Source organism: Ochotona curzoniae, unplaced genomic scaffold (genome assembly GCF_017591425.1).
Source record: "Ochotona curzoniae isolate NIBS_2020 unplaced genomic scaffold, NIBS_Ocur_1.0 contig_883, whole genome shotgun sequence".
Taxonomy (NCBI): domain Eukaryota; kingdom Metazoa; phylum Chordata; class Mammalia; order Lagomorpha; family Ochotonidae; genus Ochotona; species Ochotona curzoniae.
This window is the reverse complement of record NW_024466599.1, coordinates 31,230,742-31,252,404: the sequence shown is the minus strand read 5'-3', so window position 1 is coordinate 31,252,404 and position 21,663 is coordinate 31,230,742. Positions and strand designations below refer to the sequence as shown.

At 38.3% G+C, this 21,663-nt stretch overlaps 1 protein-coding gene across 1 annotated transcript in view; it reads left to right on the top strand.

The window, feature by feature from the left end:
- The window catches only part of LRPPRC (leucine rich pentatricopeptide repeat containing), an 88,551-nt gene that overhangs the window by 15,771 nt on the left and 51,117 nt on the right, over nt 1-21,663 (top strand). The window contains exons 6-16 of the mRNA XM_040993168.1: nt 257-343; nt 890-1,016; nt 1,369-1,513; nt 1,813-1,958; nt 2,162-2,267; nt 2,348-2,452; nt 5,679-5,797; nt 6,335-6,428; nt 9,767-9,833; nt 20,024-20,051; nt 21,464-21,521. Of these exons, the coding sequence (XP_040849102.1) occupies nt 257-343; nt 890-1,016; nt 1,369-1,513; nt 1,813-1,958; nt 2,162-2,267; nt 2,348-2,452; nt 5,679-5,797; nt 6,335-6,428; nt 9,767-9,833; nt 20,024-20,051; nt 21,464-21,521 (1,082 nt within the window). The remainder of the gene's footprint in view (nt 1-256; nt 344-889; nt 1,017-1,368; nt 1,514-1,812; nt 1,959-2,161; nt 2,268-2,347; nt 2,453-5,678; nt 5,798-6,334; nt 6,429-9,766; nt 9,834-20,023; nt 20,052-21,463; nt 21,522-21,663) is intronic.

Genomic DNA, 21,663 nt, shown 5'->3' with positions numbered 1-21,663 from the left:
CTTACTGAAGTTCGTGTTTTTTAAAGATTAGTGAGTTGAATCACTAGATTTGTCAAAGCGACTTTGTATTTTTAACAAGCGTATTTAAAATCTATTGTTACTTCAGTGAGTGGGTTTCTTGGAGGAAGCAGATCAATTTTCACTTTGTTGTTTTTATAACAAGCATTTTATATTTTAAAAATTAGTAACTCGGGATCTAATACTATACATACTGTAGAAAGTGTCTGATATATACTTCATTTCTTTTTCTTTGTAGCAAGATTCTTGGATTTATGAAAACCAAAGATCTTCCTGTTACGGAAGCTGTTTTCAGTGCTCTGGTTACAGGACATGCAAGAGCTGGGTAATGACCAACCTAGGGTTTTGCTTCTTAAAAGCAAGGTTTAGATGTTACAAGAATTATTGCAGAAAATTCTTAAAGCATGTGTATCTACACCTTCAAAAATAAATCTGGAGTGTAAATGATGTGTTAGTATTTGTATAACTTGCTCTTAAGCTTGTTTTACAAAACTTTTATTAGAAATAAATTTAAAAACTGGGTTCGATCCAAAGTAGCCAAATTTGTCAATCTGTTTTTCAAATGTAACTCACTAAATATTTTTCTTGCTGTCTGGATTATAATGTACTTAACATAGTAGACAAGGATGCCATCTTTATTCTCTATGGTATTATATAATTTGGGCTTTGGGGAAAGTTACTGTAAAGTTAACAGTTATTTTTGATCTTTATTAGTTCCCAAACATATAATCAGTTTCATATGTTTGTCCTTTTTAGACATCGTAATTGCAACTGGTAACCTAAAGTTACTGATTTAGTAACCGTAATCAAACTTCATATTACTCATGGCAGTAGTATAGTAATCTGTTTTAATCTGTGAATTAACTTACAGTGATATGGAGAATGCAGAAAATATTCTCACAGTGATGAAAGAGGCTGGCATTGAACCTGGGCCAGACACATACCTAGCGTTATTGAACGCATATGCTGAAAAGGGTGACATGGACCGTGTTAAGCAGGTATGACCTTTGTAGGGCAGATAAATGAACTTTAAAGTTACGTATTTAAACTTGTTTTACGTTTTAGTGTTGTTTTTTTCTTAATTTTTAAAAGATTTATTTTTTATTATAAAGTCAGATATACTGAGAGAAGAGACAGAGAGGAAGATCTTCCATCCACTGATTCACTCTCCAAGAAAAAGAAAGTGGTGTTTTAGAAACAAAATCTTTAGAATATTTTAGAAACTAAGTCTTTCAATGATAGCTGTTCCTGGTTTTTTGACTATGTTTTTTTTTAGCTTTTTAAAATTTAATGTTTAAGTAAAAATGCAGATTCCTAATTTGTTTTTCTGATTTCTGGAACTGTCTGTAGACTCTGGAGAAGGTTGAAAAGTCTGACCTATACCTTATGGACCGTGATTTACTGCAAGTTATCTTTAGCTTCAGTAAAGCTGGATATCCTCAATATGTTTCAGAAATTTTGGAAAAGATTACATATGAAAGAAGATATATTCCAGGTAGTTTTCTGAATTTTACACATAATTTTTATAAAAATTCTAAGTGTCATCTTACACCATGAAGCGTTCTCTAGCAAAAGGAAATTGTGGTCTGTAAACATACAGAATTTTTCCTAAAAGTCATGGTAGGAAATGTTTTAAATGAATAGATAAGGATGTTTTGATATTGGTAATGCTTTAGTCTTCTTAAGGCAGACAAACCTGTTTGGTGTTTGTAGTTCTTTATTTTGTCTTTAGCATGATCACAGTTTAAAAATACTATTCAGCTTAGCAACAAAAATTGTCCATTTTCTTTACAGATGCAATGAACCTCATTTTGCTTTTAGTCACGGAAAAATTAGAAGATACAGCATTGCAGATTTTATTAGCATGTCCTGTATCAAAGGAAGACAACCTGACGGATTTTGGCAGTTTCTTCCTTAAACACTGTGTGACTATGGATATGGTATTCTTTCTGTTTCTATTTTGCAATTACACAAATGGCAGGATTCTTTAAAAAACATGAGTAAAAATGTAAAACTCTTTAATTTGGGGATAAAAAGGGGATGAGAAGTTCAATTATTTTTCATCCCTAACGTGCTAGCATATTTGTAGGGGTCAAATGGGAGGATGCTTGCCAGTCTGTCTAATGTGATTCTCTGCTCCTAGCCGGTGGAAAAGCTGATAGACTATTGTAAGAAGTTGAAGGAAGCACAGATGCACACGACACCCCTGCAGTTCACGCTCCATTGTGCTTTATCAGCCAAGAAAACCGGTACTGTCTCCTTCTAGTTTAAACCAACAGAAGCAAAAGGGTGAGGGGGCTTGGTGAGAAGTTACGGTGTCTCTTTTCAGATTTGGCCATGGCTCTCATGAAGGCTTTGAAGGAAGAAGGCTTTCCTGTTCGAACTCACTATTTTTGGCCACTGCTAGTTGGACATCAGAAGAAAAACGTTCAAGGTTAGATTTTATCTTTCATGGTTTAGAATGCTGGTGAGTAGTTGGTGTGCACATCTACCTGGGTTTGGTGGGAGATGTCCTTAGTTGTGAGTATTCTATCTTGTGAGAAAATGAAATCGTAAAGTATTGCGCTTTAAAAACCAAAACACAGTGGATCTTTTTTCTTGATTTCATTTCTTAATTCACCTGTGATCTTTGAACTATCGATAGTAGTTTTTAAACAGTTTGCTCATTTTAAATTCTTGAGAAAGCTTGTCTTATAGTACTTCATTTTACAAGTAGTGTTTGAAATTAGTTTGCCAAGCTTTAATAAAGTTAATGTATGATCAGGTTCATGAACACAGCAAGCAGTATGGCCATCTCCTTTGTGGACCAGTCTAGTTCTCAACCGTTTAGCTGCTATAACGGGAAAGGCAGAAAAAACTTTGATTGCAAAGTGAGTGCTCATGGCCTGACAGCCTCTGATTGAAGGACAGAAATGTTCCAGCTTTCAGTTTCTTAAGTACGGCTAAGCATTTAGCCTACTTTTCCCTGTACACATGGGATGTCTATAGGATATGAATAAGAATTGAACAAATATTAAATTTTAGAGTACAGTATCTAATTCTTTGGTTTGCATTACTGGTAATTCAGAAGGAGTATTCTCATAAAAAGATGCTTTTAACAGAAGTACTTCCCCCTGGGGGAAACAAAAAAGGGTCTTTTTCATTTTATCTCGCAGTATAATGTGCTTTGGATTGAGATGCAGAGTTGTTAGTGTGACATTGGGTGACAAACAAAATGCACAAACAACAAAAAAAAGTGCTTTTAGCAGACTTTCATATTGCAATTTTATTTTAAATATATGGTCGTCTTCTGGTTTAAAAGTAATAGTGAAACAAGTATTCCCTAATTGTTTCTGGCTATAAAAGTCTCAAAATCCTTTTTAGAAAAATCTTTGTGAAAACAATATGCTAGTTGATTAACTCTTTGTATATCTTCCATTTCTGAAAGCTTCAAGAAATAACCTGTAACTCAATATTTTTGAGCCACTGAAAGTTTGTTGTTGCATCAAAATCTTGGGACTTGTTTGCTTTGTCTGTCCTTATACAGGTCCACAAATAGTTTTTGCGCTCTGTTGTAATGGTTGCTTATTATGTGAATTTCTTTTCCAACCATATTACTGTATCTCAACTTGAAGTGGTTGCCAGATTTTTGCTACTTAGTAAAGATAAAATGATTTAGACAATTTCTTTTTGTAGTGGTTGCTAGTTGAACAATAACATGGGCTTTGTTTTAAATGACCTCTTCTAGAATCTCAGAATTCAAATTTCCGGGGTGCCGTGTTGATAGCTCTTATTTCATTAAGGAAGGAATTGAGAGCCTTAGATTCAGTAACTGACTTTAGGTTCCCTATGTAGCTATCAAAAGTGCTGGGATTTGAACAGATTTTCATCTTCCTATTTAAGTACTGTTTTTATACCATAATACTTCCATATTCGTTTTTAAAAATATTACTCTATACTTTGTAAACGATTCTTAGATGCTTGTTAGAAATTTACATTAAGTATATTAAAAGAAGCACCATTTTCTAATAAATGAAGGGTTTATCCAGAAAGATGCAAAGATTTGCTCTTTATTGAAAATATACATCTCTTTTTGCCATTTTAAAAGACCATATGGTCAGGGGGCAGTGCAGTGGTGTTGCAGCCTTATCTTTGCCTGCAGAGCTGGCGTCTCATATGGGTAGAGATTTAAATCTCAATTGTTCCACTTTTGGTCCAGCTCCCTGCTTATGACCTGGGAAAGCAGCAGAGGTTGTCCCAAATCCTTGGGCTCCTCTTGCCATTTGAGAGACCTGGAAAAAGTTCCTGGCTCTCAACCACAAAGCAGCCCAGCTCTGACCATTTTCAGCCATGTGGGAGTAAACCAGCAGATGGGAGGCTGCTTGCTCTGTCTCTCTGTGACTCTACCTTTCAAATAATAATAGTGATTTTTGAGCATTCAAATATTCAAAAGATATGTGTTCCTTATTGTTATGTCATTCTCAGTTGCGTTTTTTGATTTTTATAGCTGAAGCCATCCTAATCAACAAAAGTGATTAACATTGGCATCCCATATGGCTCAGGTTCTCGTCCCAGCTGCTCCACTTTCTGTCCAGCTTTCTGTTTGTGGCCTGGGAAAGCGGTGGAGGGTGGCTGAAATGTTTAGGACCCTGCTACCTACGTGAGAGACTTAAGAGAGCTCCTGGCTCTCAGTTCAGTCCTGACCATTGTTGTCATGTGGAGAGAAAAGCAGTGGGTAGAGTCTCTCTTTCTGATTTTGTCTCTCCTTTTCTTGTTTCTGTAACTTCAAATAAATACATTTAACAAAATGAAAGGGAAAGGAAAATGTCCTCAGCTTTTGTCAAATGAGGTTATGTTTGAACCGTTTGACAGTTTCTTAGAATTAATTGGTTCTCAGAGTTCAATTTGTATTGTTTGGAACTTGCTGTGGCTTTGGAAACATGCAATTACTTTTTTCTTTCTTGTTTTGTTAAAAAGGCAGGGTTACAGGGAAGAGAGATCTGTCCACTGGTTCACTCCCCAAATGGCTGAAATGGCTCGTTTGAAGTCTGGAGCCAGGGGCTTCTTCCGGGTCCTCTGCAGGGATGCAGGGGCCCAAGGACTTGGGGCATCCTTTGCTACTTTCTCAAGCCATTAAAGGGAGCTAGATCAGAAGTGGAATGGTCAGCACATGAACCAGCATCCATATGAGATGACAGCACTGCAGGCAGAAGGCAGCCTGTAATGCTACCATACCAGCCCTGAAATGACTTATTTATCTGAAAAGACTACGAGAGAGAGAGAGAGAGAAAGAGAAAGAGAGAGAAAGAGAAACAGAGATCTTCCATTCACTGGTTCACTTCCCAAATGACTATAGCAGCCTGAAGACAGGAGCCGGGAACTGCATCTGGGTCTACTACATGAATGACAGAGGCCCAAGTACTTGGACCATTTTCTTTTTCTTTTCTAGTCACATTATTGGGAAGCTAGATCAGAAGTAGCCCAGCTGGGACTCCAACTTTATCAGTCATAATGGTGTGCAGGTTTTGTAAGCCATGGCTTAACCTGCTGTTTGAAAACCCTGGCCCCTTTGTAGTCTCTTTTAGATAGACAACATATTGAGTACATTTTCTGCATTGTGATTTGGAAGGTAATTAAATTGAACTTTTGATCTTTCTCTACTTCTGAATTTTATCTTACAGGTATAGTTGAAGTCCTCAAAGGGATGCAAGAAATGGGAGTAAATCCTGATCAGGAGACTTACATAAATTATGTGTTTCCGTCCTTTGATAATGTGAAGTCAGCACGTGCTGTTTTGCAGGTGAGTTCAGGTGTGGCTTGATTTCATAACTCAAGAGAGTGTCATTCCTCCCTAGTGGTCACTGGTCGCACACACAAAAAAGGCTGCAGTTGTCTCCTCCAATTGTTAATTAATTGATTACTTAATTAAGTATAGCAGAGAAAAGCATTTTTCACCTAATGGTTCTCACCTTATGTACCTTGGCCAGGCCATAACCAGGAGCCGAAAACTGAATCCAGGTCTCCCACAGGGTGCCGGGAGCTCTAGTAGCTGAACCATCACCTGCTGCCGCTCAGGGTGCACTTCAGTGGAAGGGGGAATCAGGCGCAGAGCTGAGGCTGGAACCCAAGCCTTCAGATACAATACAGGCTTATAGGTGGCATCTTAACTGCCGTGCCAGCTCCCTGTTCCTGTATAGTTTTTAACCTCTGTAAAAATATTGACATTTTTAGTGATTCAGTTTTAAAATTGTTAAAAGGCACAGCATTTAAAGAACAGGGTTGATGCTATGGCATGGCAGGTTAGGCATATTATCACTGATATGTGCTTTATCCTCAGGAGAATGGATGTCTACTGGAAAGTAACACGTTTTCTGAAGCTGAATTGAGAAGTGAAGCAGTAAATGGGAACCTAGAGTATATTTTGTCATTTTGTAAGTATGCAGCATTAGCAATAATCTTGCCAGGTGTTGATTTCAGTAGCTCTTGGGCATATGGAGTAGTGATGCAAGAAAATCTTTCTTTTGTTAAAGCCTGGTTGGATAAGACACTTTGTGAGTTGAATTTGTGGATAATTGACAAGTTATCTTTTAGACATAGTGTTAGAGTGGATCTGTGCTCGCCACTTCCTGCCAAACACACACCAGACATGGATCCTGTTTCTAATTGAGTTACTGGTTATGTGCCCTGGAAACCTGTCTTTTATGTCTCTTTCAGGTTCATTAAATGAGGCTAGCACTATCCTCCATATCTTGTGGGGTCGATGTAAATATCAAATAAGAAACTGTTCCTGAAAGTGATTTTTTAACTGCAACTAAGCTATATGAAGTTATCTTTTTGCTTAACACAAGTAAAGCATTTTTTTTAGAAAGCTAATCACTTTTTTTTAAGTATTGATTTATTTTATTGGAAAGTCAGGTTTACAGAGAGGAGAGATAAAGATCTTCCATCGTCTGCTTCGCTCCCCAGTGGCTGCAGTGGCCAGAGCTGAGCTGATCTGAGACAAGCCAAGAGCTTCTTCCGAGTCCCTCCATGCGAAGGCAGGGTCCCAACACTTTGGGCCATCCTCTACTGTTTTGCCAGACTACAAGCAGGGAGCTGGATGGGAGCAGCCAGGACACGAATCAGCACTCATATGGGATTCTGGTGGATGCAGGGCGAGGATTTAGCCACTGAGCCATTTCGCACTGGTCTCATATCTTTACTAAACATTTACCAGTACCGAGGTATTTTGATAATAGATCATCCACAGATAGATGAAGAAAGTCAGAGAGGTTTTTTTCTATTTGCCCAAGGATGGTTTGAACCAGAAGCAAGATCTCCTTACTCTAACTTTGCCTTTTTCACCTGGCTACTTTTTACTTCTAAGAAGTAAGCAAAGTATTTCTTAAAATTTTAATATTTTAACATGTGTAAGTGTTAAACATGTCATTGAAAAAAAGTCATTGAGAAAACATACAAACAGCAGTTTTTGGCTTCCTAGAATTTTGAAAATTAAAGTCTCATTACTATACATTAAAATTACATAGGTAGAACTTTCATAATCTTCATTATTGGTATATATTTCCTTTGAGTGTGTATTACCTTTGAATATGTCATTTGAAATAGTTGAAATAAAGTTAGAGAAAGACAGAATGTCCAGTATGAAAAATTGTGACTAATCCTCTTTGAGTCAAGGGTTGAATATTAATGCTGGCTGCTGAGTGTATTGATTCTTGCCCTCTCCTGTGTATAAAATATAGATTTTCCATACTAACAGGAGAGAAACTGAAGCATTAGCAGAGGGCTTATAAGGTGCATACGGAAGAGCTGCCTTTTCCTTTTATCAGACCATCTATTCCACTTCAGCTCAAGCTCTTCATTTTTAAGATGTGGTTGTTGCTAAGGAAACTGAATGCTTTTTGTCAGCAGCATGCTGATATGTTTCTGGTCACTTTTCTTTCCTTTTTTTTTTTTTTAATAAATAACAACCTGACAGTACTCTGAAATACTGTTTTTGAATAGTATAAAAATAAGTGTTTAAGATGTTATGTATTTGCAAAAGGAAAAATACCAGTAACTTTAAGGCTAAAGAATATTTGAACTTAACTCCTGTCAATTACTGCCCGCCCACTTTGCTGTACAGATGTTTGAAGAGCAGTTAGTTGTATAATAGATATATTTGCTTCAGGTGTGCACTGTTGGCCCCCACATCACACAGAATACCAGGAAGGAGAGAAGAGGAATGGATTACTTAGATGAAGTTGGTGGGCCAGTGGGAGACATTTTCCCACTTTCATTTCCAGGCATGGAAAATTCATTTTGAAAAAAAAAAAAAGCAAGATTAAAGGTAACGGAGTGAGGCCTGCGTTTATATCTAGTTTAAAATTCCTTGAGTGACTAAGTGCAGAGCAGTTTATCCCACTATGGCCTGTGGTCCAGTCTATAGGAGAGCTCGAAAGAAAATGAGCGTAGGTAACTTTGACGTGGATCCATTATTGAAGAATTGAAAACTTAACATTTAACAGGTTGAAAATGATTTTAGATCTTCAAATGTGATAAAAGCACTAAATGAGATGCCACTTGTTCAGGATATGTGATAGCATGTTGATCTCAAGGAATATCTTGATTTTGGTTTGTTGGGGATAGTTTTATGGGAGTTGAGCAAGTCTTAGTGACTATGACTCATCCTCTGAGGTTTTTTTCTTGTTTATCTTTTTAAATTAAACCAAATATCTTAAATTAATTATTTTCTGAATTTGCCTGTTGTATGCACTCCCCTCGTACTGTACCCATCTGTGTCTAAGATTTATTCATTTTTGTTTGAGAGGCAGATTTACAGAGTCTTGCATCGGTTGGTTCACTCTGTGATTGTCTGCAACAGCCAGAACTGGATGAGTCTGAAAAACAGACTCCAAGAGGTTCTTCCAGGTCTGCTACATGGGAGCATGGGTTGAAGGACTTGAGTCATCCTCCACTGGTTTCCCAGGCCATAAGCAGGGAGCTGGATCGGAAGTGGAGCAGACAGTACTCATCTGGTGCTCACATGAGATGCTGGCCCAGCAGGCAGAGGATTAGTTGCTAAGCTACTGTGCTGTCCCAACATGGTGCCGTTTTAATACAATTGTGGAAAAGTATATAGGAGAGGTACCCTTTCTAGTTAGGGTGAGGAGCCTCTGTAAGACCTAGGATTAACACTTAGGCAGATCAGGCTTACAATGTCAGGTTTGAAATATATAAATATGTGGGCGATTAAATGCCAAAGCAAGTAGGAGAACAAAGAAATGCTCAGGAAAATGAAAGATCAATGTAAGTTGATTAAATCACAGAGATTTTATTAAGATTTTTGTTAAGATTTTAGGGTGTCATTCTTAGGTGAATGCTGGTCATTGATCCTGGTGGAAAATGGGATGAGAAAGTGTAAATGGTTCCACAGAGTCCAGCATAGGTCCTGTCTCCCTGGCTCCACAGAGTCCAGCCTGAGGTGTGTGCCAGATTCCCTGGAGTACGCTGGCATCTTAGTAATTGCCATTTATATGAAAGAATACTTAGAGTATGTGTTAATTAGTTGTATAGATACAGAAAAATGAAGTGAAAAGATTTTTAAGAACTTTTTATTTTACAAATATATATATGTATATATATATATTGCATTATCTAATTTTGTTTGATGACATTTTACAATAAAATTTCTGAAATGACAAAAGGTATTGATATAAATGTATATTCAAGTAAGTTGATGTGGTATGGCCTCTTTGATGTAGTGTTTATTGATACTTATTTTCCTTTGCAGTGGAATCTAATACGTCACCTTTTCCATTGAGTTCTTTGAGGGGCAGTCTGATTTTGGGCTTTAGGAGGTAAGATACTGGACTGAAATGTGCATCTGGACTGATAGCTGCTTTCCATTTGACTTTAACATGATGAAAGATACAGCTGCTCATCACTCATTTACGCAAGTTACTCAAAGTAACCTAACCAGTATTATTCTTGCAACTAGTTGAACTGAGCTTAGACATATTTTTAAAATCATTCTTTCCAAGAAATAAGCACAAGGAAATTTGCACTGGAAATAGCTAGTTGAAGTTGTAGACAAATTTGGGGTGCAGATTTGCTTTCTTCTTTGAGCAGCTCATCACAGGATATTTTATCCAGTGTAGTGATACTGTAGTGCACCCTGTCTATATTTGTCGACTGTCAGCATTTTGCTGTATTATTTTTCTAGTACACTCTTTCTGTAAATAAAGTTTGTATAAGAGTACTTTAAATATTTCATGGAGAAGTAGATGTTGAGACTGTCAGTTAAGAGGCCAGTGTCTTACTGTTAGAGTGTTTGCCTTTGTTACCTGTCTTCAGTTCCTGACTTGCTTCCTGGTGATCCGACCAGGGAGGCAGGAGATGGTGGTGGCTCTCAAGTCATCCTGATTCCCTATGGGAGATGGCTCTTCACTTTAGCTATTATGGACATTTGTGGAGTGAACCAACAGACAGAAAGGATCTTCTTCCTCCTTTCCTCCCCCACCCCTCTTTACCAACTGCCTTTCAAAAAACATTCAAGGAGAAATAGAATGAGAGTTCATTTCAGTAAATCCACGTCGTTTTTCCAAAACATGCATTTTCCACAAGTATTTTTTGAAGATCCCTTTGTGCTTATACACACATACACATTTTTTCTTCTGGTTTGCTTCTACTAGAAGTTTTGGATGGGATTATTTACAAAGTATGGTTTATTTTATGGAAAGAACAGTGAAAAAGAGGAAAAGACAGAAAGAAAGAAGTCTTTATCCACTAACTTGCTCTCCACATGGCTGGGGCATCCAGAGCTGGGCCAGGCCAAAACCAAGAGCTTTGAACTGCAGCCAGGTCTCCCTCGTGGGGCACAGGGACCAGAATTTGGACCCTTTTCTGCTGAGTTTCCCAGGTGCTTTAGAAAGCACTGAAACTGGCACCCTGATATGGATTCTTTACTGCCTGTACCACTGTCCATTTTTAAGTACATTTTTAAAAAGATGTGTTATTTATTGAAAAGGCAGAGTTACGCAGAGAGGTTTACTCTTCCAAGTGACCTCGGTGGCTAAGGCTAGACCAGGCTGAAACCAGGAGCTTCTTCTGGATCTCCTACCTGGTGCAGGGGCCAAAGTTATTGGGCCATCTTCTGCTGCTTTCCCAGGCACTTTAGCAGTGAGCTGGATTGGAAGTAGAGCAGCTGGGACTGAAACTGGTAGCTGTATTAGGATACTAGCACTACAAGTAGTGGCTTAACCTACCATGCCACAGCACTGGCTCCTTAATATACTTTAAGAAATTACAGCAATTACAATATCACTCATTCAAAATAAGCAGTGTAATATCATCAAATGTGTAAAAATCGTGTTCATCTTTTTTAGTTTTGAAAATTGCTTGTATAACTTTTATTTTTTGACAGGATTCAGTCACATTCTTATATTTGATTTTGTGTCTTTTTTCTTAATCTGGGATAATTCTTAAAATTTTTATATATTTCAAAAGTCATGAGGCTGGCACAGTGGCTCAACATGCTAATCATCAGCCTGCAGTGTCGGCCTCCCATTTGGCTGTCCCCCTCTGCTCTCCCAGGCCCACAAGCAGGGAGCTGGATGGGAAGTAGAGCATATAGGATATGAACCAGTGCCCATCTAGGGTCCCAGCACTTGAAAGGCAAGGATTTAACTACTGAGCCATTGCACCAGTCTCCCTCCTACATATTCTATTTAATTTTTTTCCTCCACTGAGTCTTAAGATTGTACCATGAATACAACATAGATTACATATCAGAGGACAAAATGTCAGGTGTCCAATATCGATGTCAGAAACCAAGCTTGATATGTACTTCATTAAGTGAAGCTTATACTTCTCCCTTGAAAAAAGCAACCTTATCCTTTTTGGAATTTTTTTTTAAAGATGTATTTATTTATTGGAAAGTTAGATATACATAGAGGAGGAAAGACAAAGAGGAAGATCTTCCGTACGATGATTCACTCCCCAAGTGAGTGCAACGGCCAATTCTATGCCGATCCAAAGCCAGGATCTGGGAATCTCTTCCGGGTCTCCCACATGGGTACAGAGTCCCAAAGCTTTGGGCTGTCCTTGACTGCTTTCCCAGGCCACAAGCAGGGAGCTGGATGGGAAGTGGAGCTGCCGGGATTAGAATCGGTGCCCATATGGGATCCCGGGCGTTCCAGATGAGGACTTTAGCCGCTAGAACATGCCGCCGGGCCCATCCCTTTTGGAATTAAAAAAAAAATGCACAATGAGGGTTTTGAAACCCTGTCCCATCTTTAATTTATCAGTATTGGTAAAACTTTTTGTATCAGTTTGTTGAACATTAGGAATTACGAAGAATGGATTTTTAGTTTTTTTATTATGTCTGTATTTGTAATGACTACTGATTAAAATAGGTAAAGCCACTTGCTCCTCAATAAATGTATTTGGTTGCTGGTCCTTGTTTCTGCTTTTTAATTGCTCGTGTCATCTTTTTGCTGTCACTCTTGGTAACATTCAGTACACATAGGTATTAGCAGCCTATGCACAGCTATAGTTTGCTGCTTCTCGTTATGGGCTGAGAAATTTAGTATTTTGAGTCATTTTAATGTGGAATAAAAAAAAAAGCATGTGAAAATGGACCTGAATGTCTCCTTTCTATGTTCTGTGGCTGATCATGTGTCCTGTATTTGGACTGTCCTTTATTCCTGAAGAGCGTTGGTGGGTATGTACATTGTGGATGCTTGGCCGTGGTAGCAGTGTTTTAGAAATGTATTTTCGTTTCAGGACTATTCATTTTGTATCTAGAAATCCATTTGGCTTTGTTTTTTTTTTAATGCGTTTACCTTCCTATAGAACCTGTGAAGATGCTTTGACGTCTTTAGCCACTTGTGCCATTTCTGTTTCCAGATTAATTTTTCTCCTGGGTCATAGGTCGTATTTTTCTGAGTTTTTTTGGAAGCTTCCAGACTCTGTGAATTTTGCACTGACGGATGCTGGATTTTCTTGTATTTTTTTAGTTGATCTTTGTTCTGAGATGAGGTGGAATTAAGTTTGTTGGGAACATTTCTCCAAGCGCTTACAGTTTGTTGGAGCCATTTCTTTCCTTTTTTTTTTTTTTTATTGATTACATTGCATTATGTGACAGTTTTATAGGCACTGGGATTCCCCTCACCCCTCCCCAAACCCTCCCTCCATGGTGGATTCCTCCATTACCACATTACCACAGTTCAAATTCAGTTGAGATTCTTTCATTGCAAGCATCTACCAAGCATAAAGTCCAGCATCTTATCATACAGATAAGTTCAACGGTTTCTTGAGGAGACCATCTCTGGTCGGCAGAGTATCATCCCGATCAATTAAAAGTCCCGACATAACATCAGTAACAATTTATAACGTTATGGAATTAATTGACATGGTATTGAGTAATCAATATGTTAAAAGAAAAAAAAAAAGAATGCAAGTTCTGAATCACATCCTGTGACTTATTCATTGACATTTCAATTATTAGTTTATATACAACCAGGTTTTATACACCTTAAAATGGCTATAGATTACTATTCAGCTGTCTTGTGTCTATTTTAATTTTAGTATTTAGCAGTTTATAGCGTTGAAGCATGATTTTGCTGAACCTGGCTGTTTTTTGGGTAGTCTAACTCTATAACTCTAACAAGACATGTGTCAACAGTTAGGTGAACAGTTTTAGGAGGGGTGTGCAGAGAAATCTTCAATACCCTAGTGAGGAGTAACTAATCTTGGTGTGTTGGAGCCATTTCTTTTGCTGCTTGCTTTTGCATAGTGTTTGGGAGGTCTAGAGCAACCTTTAGTCTAGAATTATTCCCACTTCATGGTAGAGCTCCACCCTGAAGGCAGTGTGCTTCTGAGTGGACGCTATTGGACAGTACCTATTGTACCTGTTGTCATGTGTAGTTGGAGGCTTTTGGGAATGTGAGTTGCTCTAAACCCTGGGTGTATTTTGTGCATTGTTCCATGGGTGTCAGTGGCCAAGTAACTGGGCCATCTTCTGCTTCCCAAGAGACATGTTAAGCAGGAAATTGCATGGAAAACACAGTAGCTGGAACTTGAGTTAGCATGCCTATTTTGGATATCTTGGTCACACAGGCAGTGAGTTAATTCACTGCACCACAATTCCAGCCTGCCGTATGTTGGGGGAAGTAAAACGTTTTCTATTGTAAAGCTTGTAGGACCAAAACATTAGTCCTGCTGAAGTTAACAAACTTAATGCCCATTTTTCAGAACCTCCTTGTTGCGATCTAGTGAGGCTCCCATTCTTGGCACCCTGACATCACCAGAGTCAAGAGGTGTAGTGATGTGTTTACTCTTAACACTTCCTCATTGTTGTAGAAAAGGAGCCACAGGCTCAGGTAGAAGAAATAAAGAGGAAGAAGTTAGATATGACAACTTGTTGTGTGTCTGTGTTTTGTCACATAGATGAAAGACTCTGTGATTTTAACCAACTCTTTCTACCTGTACATGTAGCAGTTGAACTCCTGCCTAGGTAGCCATGGGCACAAGTACAATTGGAATTGAACACATGTGTGGGTGATTTCTTGTAAATAACGTAAAAAATGTTGCCTCCAAAAAGGACATTTTTGGAGAGGTAGTATAAAAAAATGAGAACAATATGTACACATCAGGCAATTGGAAATGAGCACATGATTATGACAAAGTTCGTGAGGCGATCCTAAGCTTTGAGATTTAACTCACATAAGTCAGGGTTTTTCTTCTTTTTTTAAATGATATACATGCCTTGTGGTCAAGACAAGTTAATTAACCTTTCATTGTGTTCATTTTGTAATATGTAAAATGGAAAGAAAATATCTAAGTGGCTAATGCTTTGTCAGAGCTATGGAAAATAGCTTTTTGTAGTAGATCTCATATATGTTGATGGTATTACAAAGTTATAGAAATAATTCAAATTTCTCAGGACGTACCTGGCAGTTCAACATAGCTGTACAAAATTTGTGAAAATAATATTGGGCTTACCTTTGTAGAATAAGGATAGGATGTTACTGTTGCTTCATGATTGGATATTTCTTTCAAATCGTCTTGCACACTGTGAAAGCCTCACTGAAAGGCTGAACTGGCCCTCAGTAGAAATGAGTGAACTTTATCTTCAGCCAGGAAGAAAAATGTGAACGAAATTAAAGTAGCATTTTCCCTCAGATTCTGCTTCCTCTTTCTAAATCTTGTGACTCCACTGTCTTACTAGAACTTGGGAGCGTTTATTATTATTATTAGCTGTATGATTCATAAGAGTACCTAAGACTGGAATGTGTCATATTGGGGGAAAAAAAAAACCCAGGGCCTGGCATAGTAGCCTAGTGGCTAAATAACCTTGCATCCACTGGGATTCCATATGGGCACTGGTTCTAATTGCGGTAGCCCCACTTTCCATCCAGCTCCCCGCTTGTGGTCTGGGAAGGCAGTTAAGGATGGTCCAAAGCCTGGGGACCCTGCACCTGCATGAGAGACCCAGAAGAAGTTCCTTGCTTCTGGCTTTGGATCAGCTCAGTTCTGGCTGTTGTGGCCGCTTTGGGAGTGAACCAGCTGATGGGAGATTCTTATCCCTGTAGATCTGTCTTTCCAATAAAAATCACATACAACAGAATCAGTCTTAAAAAAAAAAGAAAAAAGCAACAGTCTTTCTCCAGCACTGTTGTCTTTCCAAAAAAGGAATATTATAAACTTCCAGGGACCTGAAGCCAGTCCCTGATCAGAGACTATTCAGAGGACCTTCTCCTGGAGACCTGCTGAAACACTGACAATAGTGCTTGTTCCTGTACCCTACAGAAAAGTGAAGGGGAAAAAAATTGAGCAAAGAAGGAGCAAAAGGGGAGCAGCAGGAGCTCCCAATGGGAGGCTGTGCAGGCAGCACTGGCATTTCACTTCCTAATCAGTGCTGGAGAAAGACTGTTGCTTTTTTCTTTTTTTTTTTTTTTAAAGACTGATTTTGTAGTAGCACAATAGTATCTCATAGGTATCAAATATTTCCCCTTAGAAGATAGTATTATTATTATTATTTTTTTAAATGCATGCTCTTACCCCTATTTACTGTCTACTTCCTGCAAACTTTCAGTCTTTTTGTCTCCAAGGTGTCTGGGAATATATGATTTCGTGTGATGTAACCGTTGGGAGCTGTTCTAGGGTGTTGGTGGGCCTTGCATCTTTGGAGTGTTCCTCTGTGTCACCTGAGAGGATCTGCGGCTGTGTCTTTGTGACTCCTTCTTGGCTGGACTAGGCTTTCCCTAGGGACGAGTCCTTAGGGTGATTGCTGTGGGAATGGGCTCTGGGTAGCACTTCATGCGTCAGGTCACAGGTTCCTTGGTTCTCCATCATCCTGAGAGGAGGCCTTCAGACTTCTTCTGCAGTCAGAGAGAGGCAATGTCCCAGCTGTGGGGAGGGCATCTCAGGACCTGCTTATGCCGGCTCCCTCCCTCTATCCTGGTAAAGCAGCTCATATGTCCTTTGAAGATTCCTGTGTAAACTGTGATTTGGTCCCAGGTTTCCTTACTGGCGTCTTGGGATTTGATATTCTCTTTCCTGCTAAATCGATTAACATTTGTCTGCCTGCTTTTAACTTGTAATATTTATTCCCAGTCATCTGTAGTTCCCATTCGTTTTATGTGTCATTGGAAAACAATGCTTTTATTGCCGTGGAATACTACTGGAAAGGAGCAAATTTAGATGCAAATTGTTAGTAGAGCATCTACAGTTAACTTAGAAAACCCCTGGGTAACTTAAAGCTTAAATACTTTGCACCTCAGTTTCTTCATCTTTATAATGGCTTTGATAATTGTACTTAAAATAGAAATATTGTGAACATCCAGAAGCGAAATAAAGTGCTTCCGAAGGATGCTGAATGCATTTGTGAGTGCTCAGAAAATATTAGTTTTTATTAGTGTGTGCCATGGGTTAGGAATGCTACACAGTAAATTCATGGATCAGTGGGAAATCTCTTGCCTCCCCCTTCCCCCAAGTTGTTCACAGTTAGTGACCAGAAGGTAAGAGTACAAGCACCAACTTACGTTTAACATTACAAGTGCTTTGAGGAAAAGATATTCTCTGTTTCTGCCAAGATTGGAGAAGGGCTGGATCTGGAGGATGTACAAGAAAAATGCTGATATGAGTTGTGAGGGATGGATAAGCATCTAGCGGCAGGGAGGGTGTTTCAGGCCAGGGCACTGAGGCTGTGCTTACAGTGCATCATCCTAGGACCCGGGGTAGGTACAAGAGTGGCTCAGGAAACCATGAAATGATGGCAAGAAATAAGGCCCAGATGGAAGCCTGAATTTCTCAGGAATGATCTCATTCCCAATTCAGAAGTTTAAACCTTGAGTCAAGGCTTTGATCCATTGAAATGTTCACATGATGAAGAACAGGGGGTAAGGAGTGAAGGATCCAGGTGAGGCAATATTAAGGGCTCTATTGTAGAGTTGCAGGTTGAGTTTAATTTTTTCTAAGATTCTTTCCTTTTCTGTGTATAACAGAATTTTTAATACATACGTGCAGGATTGTTTTAAAAAGGAAACATGTTAAGGCTAGGGCACAAGATCAGTTTTTGGAAACAGATGAAAAGGTCAGTTTTTAAGCTTGAACTGTACCCATGGGAAAGAACAGCACCTAGCAGATAATGATCTGCCACATAGACCCCAAACTTTAGTCACAAAGGACCAAAAAGGGCTAAGGTGAATTTTGGATCGAGATAATTGGTAATTTTAGCATCAGTCATTTCAGTGGTGGGAGAGTATATTAGATTGGAGAAGTGTTATTCATCCTTTATGAAAGCTTGGGTTTGAGATTCTCTTGAGTTTTTGTTTCAGACCTCTGCCATTGATTTGAAGTAGGGCTTTTGGTCATTTTCTATTTTGGACACAGGCATGATTTTGAAAACTTATCTTCTTGCCATTTCTTAATGGAGTTTTTAAGCATTCACAAAAGTAGTGCTCTCATGGCCCCATCACCCAGCTTTTTCAGTCAAGATTTTGATCCTTTTGTTTCCTCTTTTGCCTGTTCCTGTCTTTTGGTTTGCTTTGCTTCTTTCCTTTCCTGTCTTGTCCTATGATGTGTTTGAGTTTGAAGTAATTACAGATCACAGGAAGTTCCAACATAGCATAGAGGGTTTGTGTACCCTCCTTCATTTCCCCTCACCCTTGGTTACTTCTTTATATAACTGTGGTATATTATCAAAATAAAGAATTTAACACGGATACAATATGTATATGTAGCTCTGTTGTTTTATCACCTGTATGTATTTGTGTGACCTCTGCAGTAAAGGTACTGAATTATGCCACTGTTACAGGGGCCGCATGGTGTTACTGCAGCCCCTGTAACAGAGTCTACACCTGTGGCAGCCCAAGGTGCTGATAACCAGTGCTTTGGTAACAGTTTCTGTAACTTTGTTACTTTGCAAATGACCTTAAAGGGGATGTCACCTTTTTTTTAAAACATTTTATCTATTTTTATTGGAAAGGCAGATATACAGAGAGAAGGAGAGACAGAGAGGAAAATCTTCCATCCGATGGTTCACTCCCCAAGTGGCTGCAACACTTGGAGCTGAGCCAATCTCAAGCCAAGAGCCAGGAGCTCTTTCAGGTCTCATGCGGGTGCAGAGTCCCAAGGCTTTGGGCTATTCTTGGCTGCTTTCCCAGGCCAGGAGCATGGAGCTGGATGGGAAATGGGGCTGCCGGGATAAGAACCAGTGCCCATATGGGATCCCAGTGTGTACAAAGTGAGGACTTTAACCACTACACTATTGCGCCGGGCCTGGATGTCATCTGACTCTTCATTCCTGATGTCCCTGAAATGCTTCCAAGGTGTTACAGAATATTAGTGATTTATTCTGAATGTGCTTATTATACATTAACTTGGTGCACCCCAACTGCCCCATCGTAACTCTAAAAAGGCTTAGGAATTTCTGTGGGGTGTTTTGTTAGAGCACGTAAATTGGTCTTCTCATGGTGAAGTTTGAATTAAGCATGTACAATATATAGACATCAAGTGGACAAAGCTTAGAAATAATTTAAGGCCAACATCCATTTGTTGTCCTGTTGTGCAAATGGTTTTTCATTTAATTAAGCAACATTTGAACCAGCTGCAGATTGTAAGAATAGTATGTAGAAGTCATGTATAACACGTTCACCAAATTTTAACATTTTTCCTTGCTTGACCATGATTCTTTCCCTCCATATATCTGTCAATTTACACCTACAGAAATGTATTTTTCTGTATTATTTGAGCTTAGGTTGTATATGTTGTACCCTTTTATCCTTTTGTAATTCCACAAAACAATTAGTTTTTTTTTTTTCAACACAGAACGTTTAGCAGGTTTGGGAAATTTAATATTACCTTTTTGTCAGTTCATTGTCCATGTTGTCATGTTCCATTTGTGTCAGTTTTGTCCTTTTCAACATCCCTTTTTCCCCTGCCTTTCTGTATAAACTCCAAGGATGGACGTAAGCTTTTTTTTTTTTTCTTAATTTCTCTAATCTGGAACAGTTCACCAGCATTTGTTTGTCAAGATATTGGTCCATTTGGAGACTGCACGCTGGCTGTTTGTAGTCTGTTGCTAATGATGGCTCTTTCTTCCTGATGGGATTCATGCTGTATCCATCCGCAGAAGGAATACCTCATGAATGACTGCCGTCTCAGAAGGACTTAGAGAATGGCACTCCGCTGTGCTCAGCTTCTCCTTTCTGATGTTGCACCTTGCTCACTCAGTCAAGTGTTCATTTCTCTGTTATGTACTTACTGTTTTTCCCATTACAAGGGATAGACAGTCTGTGGGCAGATATCCTCCATTGAACATGTTCCATAGGGCTGTTGCTTTGATATTATTATGTAAATCTGTTTTTATTTCAGATATTCAAAATGATGGTGGGTCAAGCTTTCAAAGTTACCTTGTCCTTGTAGTCCAGCTTGTTTTTGCCAATACTTATTGTGCATATTTCATGAAGTAACTGCTAGTGCATTTTACCATGAACTTTTTAAGCCCTTGAATTTATTTTCAATCCTTTGCTGCCCTCTGCAGGTCTATGGATATAAATCTTTGGAGCAAGGTGAGTACTCTTAATATCAACATTTGATGATGTATCAAAGCCATTAAGAGCAAAATTTTTAATAGCTTTGCTGGCATATATATATATGTGTGTATATTAAGAAATAATTCTTTGCTTGTAGAGATCATCACTGATTTATTCATTAAATATATTATCTAAAATTTAGTATTAAAATTCTTAAATCTAATGCATGTGCACAATTTATTTAAAAATTTACCATCTCTATATGTGTTCAAAACATTTGTAGTAAATATCATGAGAGTATTTCAAAAGGTTTGTAGGAAGTGGAATTGAAAGGTGAGCTTGTTTTGGTACAAAAAATTTTGAAATCCTTGCATTTTTTTTTCATAATGCCATTTTTCATACTTTTTAAAGAACTCATTTGTTTTGCTTTTCTTTTCAACAGATCTTTTTTTGACCTTAACCTTCCTTTGAATTGCCATGATAACAGGATGATTTTTAGTGTGGCATATCATCATTGTTGCCTAATTTTCCAGTCTGGCAAATAAGTAATAGAAACACCTGCAAGTTTGAATTGGCACTTACAGTAAATTATGTGACAAGCACTAAGAGTAAAAGAAACCGAATTGTAGTGTATACATAAAGTAGTTCAGAATTCCTAACAAATAGCACATTGGACAACTGCTGTTTCTGTTCTTATTCTCATCAGCCTGAGGATATATAGTCACATACTGTGTTCAGAATTATTGGTTTGGGTAATCATTTTAACTATGAAGTATATATTGCATTTTCTTATAGGTTGTAAAAACTAATCTTGAAAGATAAGAATTCTCCCTTAATGTGTGTGAATTTCATGATAATCCACATGAATACATGTTGCAAAGTTTGGCTAGTTTTGTGTCAACACTGATAGAATGAGTGGAAAAATGTCATTAGAATAACTTGAAAAAAAGACGGTTGGTCCAGTGTATTTTACTTTATTATTTCTGCAAAACTTTATGTAAAAGGAAGGAACTGGCCCTAAATTGCGTTATTTCCCTCTCAAATAAATAAATAAATAAATAAAATAACTTTATAGATGTAGAAAACTGGTCCAGTTTTCACAAGACCAAAAACTGATGAGAAATAATCCTGTTTGTTGATTCCTATCCCGAATCATATGTAAGTGAGTCAGTTTTTAGAGGCTTCGTTTGTGACGCTTCATGAGAACATGCAGGGTTTCCTCCATCGTGGGTTTATTTTTATTGTTTTTTTTTGTTTTTTTTTTTTTAGCTGACAGACCTATTATTTAAAAAAAACACTCTCCTTGGCAGGTGGAGGAGTTGAATTCTTGTGATATAGACTAATACGTTACTGGGGAGAGGCTTTATCATTTCAAGCCTTCAATTTCAGGTTGTGTTTGGTCTTGTTTCTGTCTCTTGCTGCAATGCGCGACTTTCCTGTCTTCCCAGATAACAGAATTGCTGTACAAGGATGGACGTTATTGCCAGGAGCCTCCAGGACCGACGGGTAGCGTTTCCATTTCGATGATTGTAACTTATCCACAAATCCATTCCTGTGGGTAATGATGGGTTAGGAGGATTTATAGCAGCAAACATTTTATTTTTGAAAGTGAAATTCAAAAACATTTGGTTATAAATTTTTATGCTGA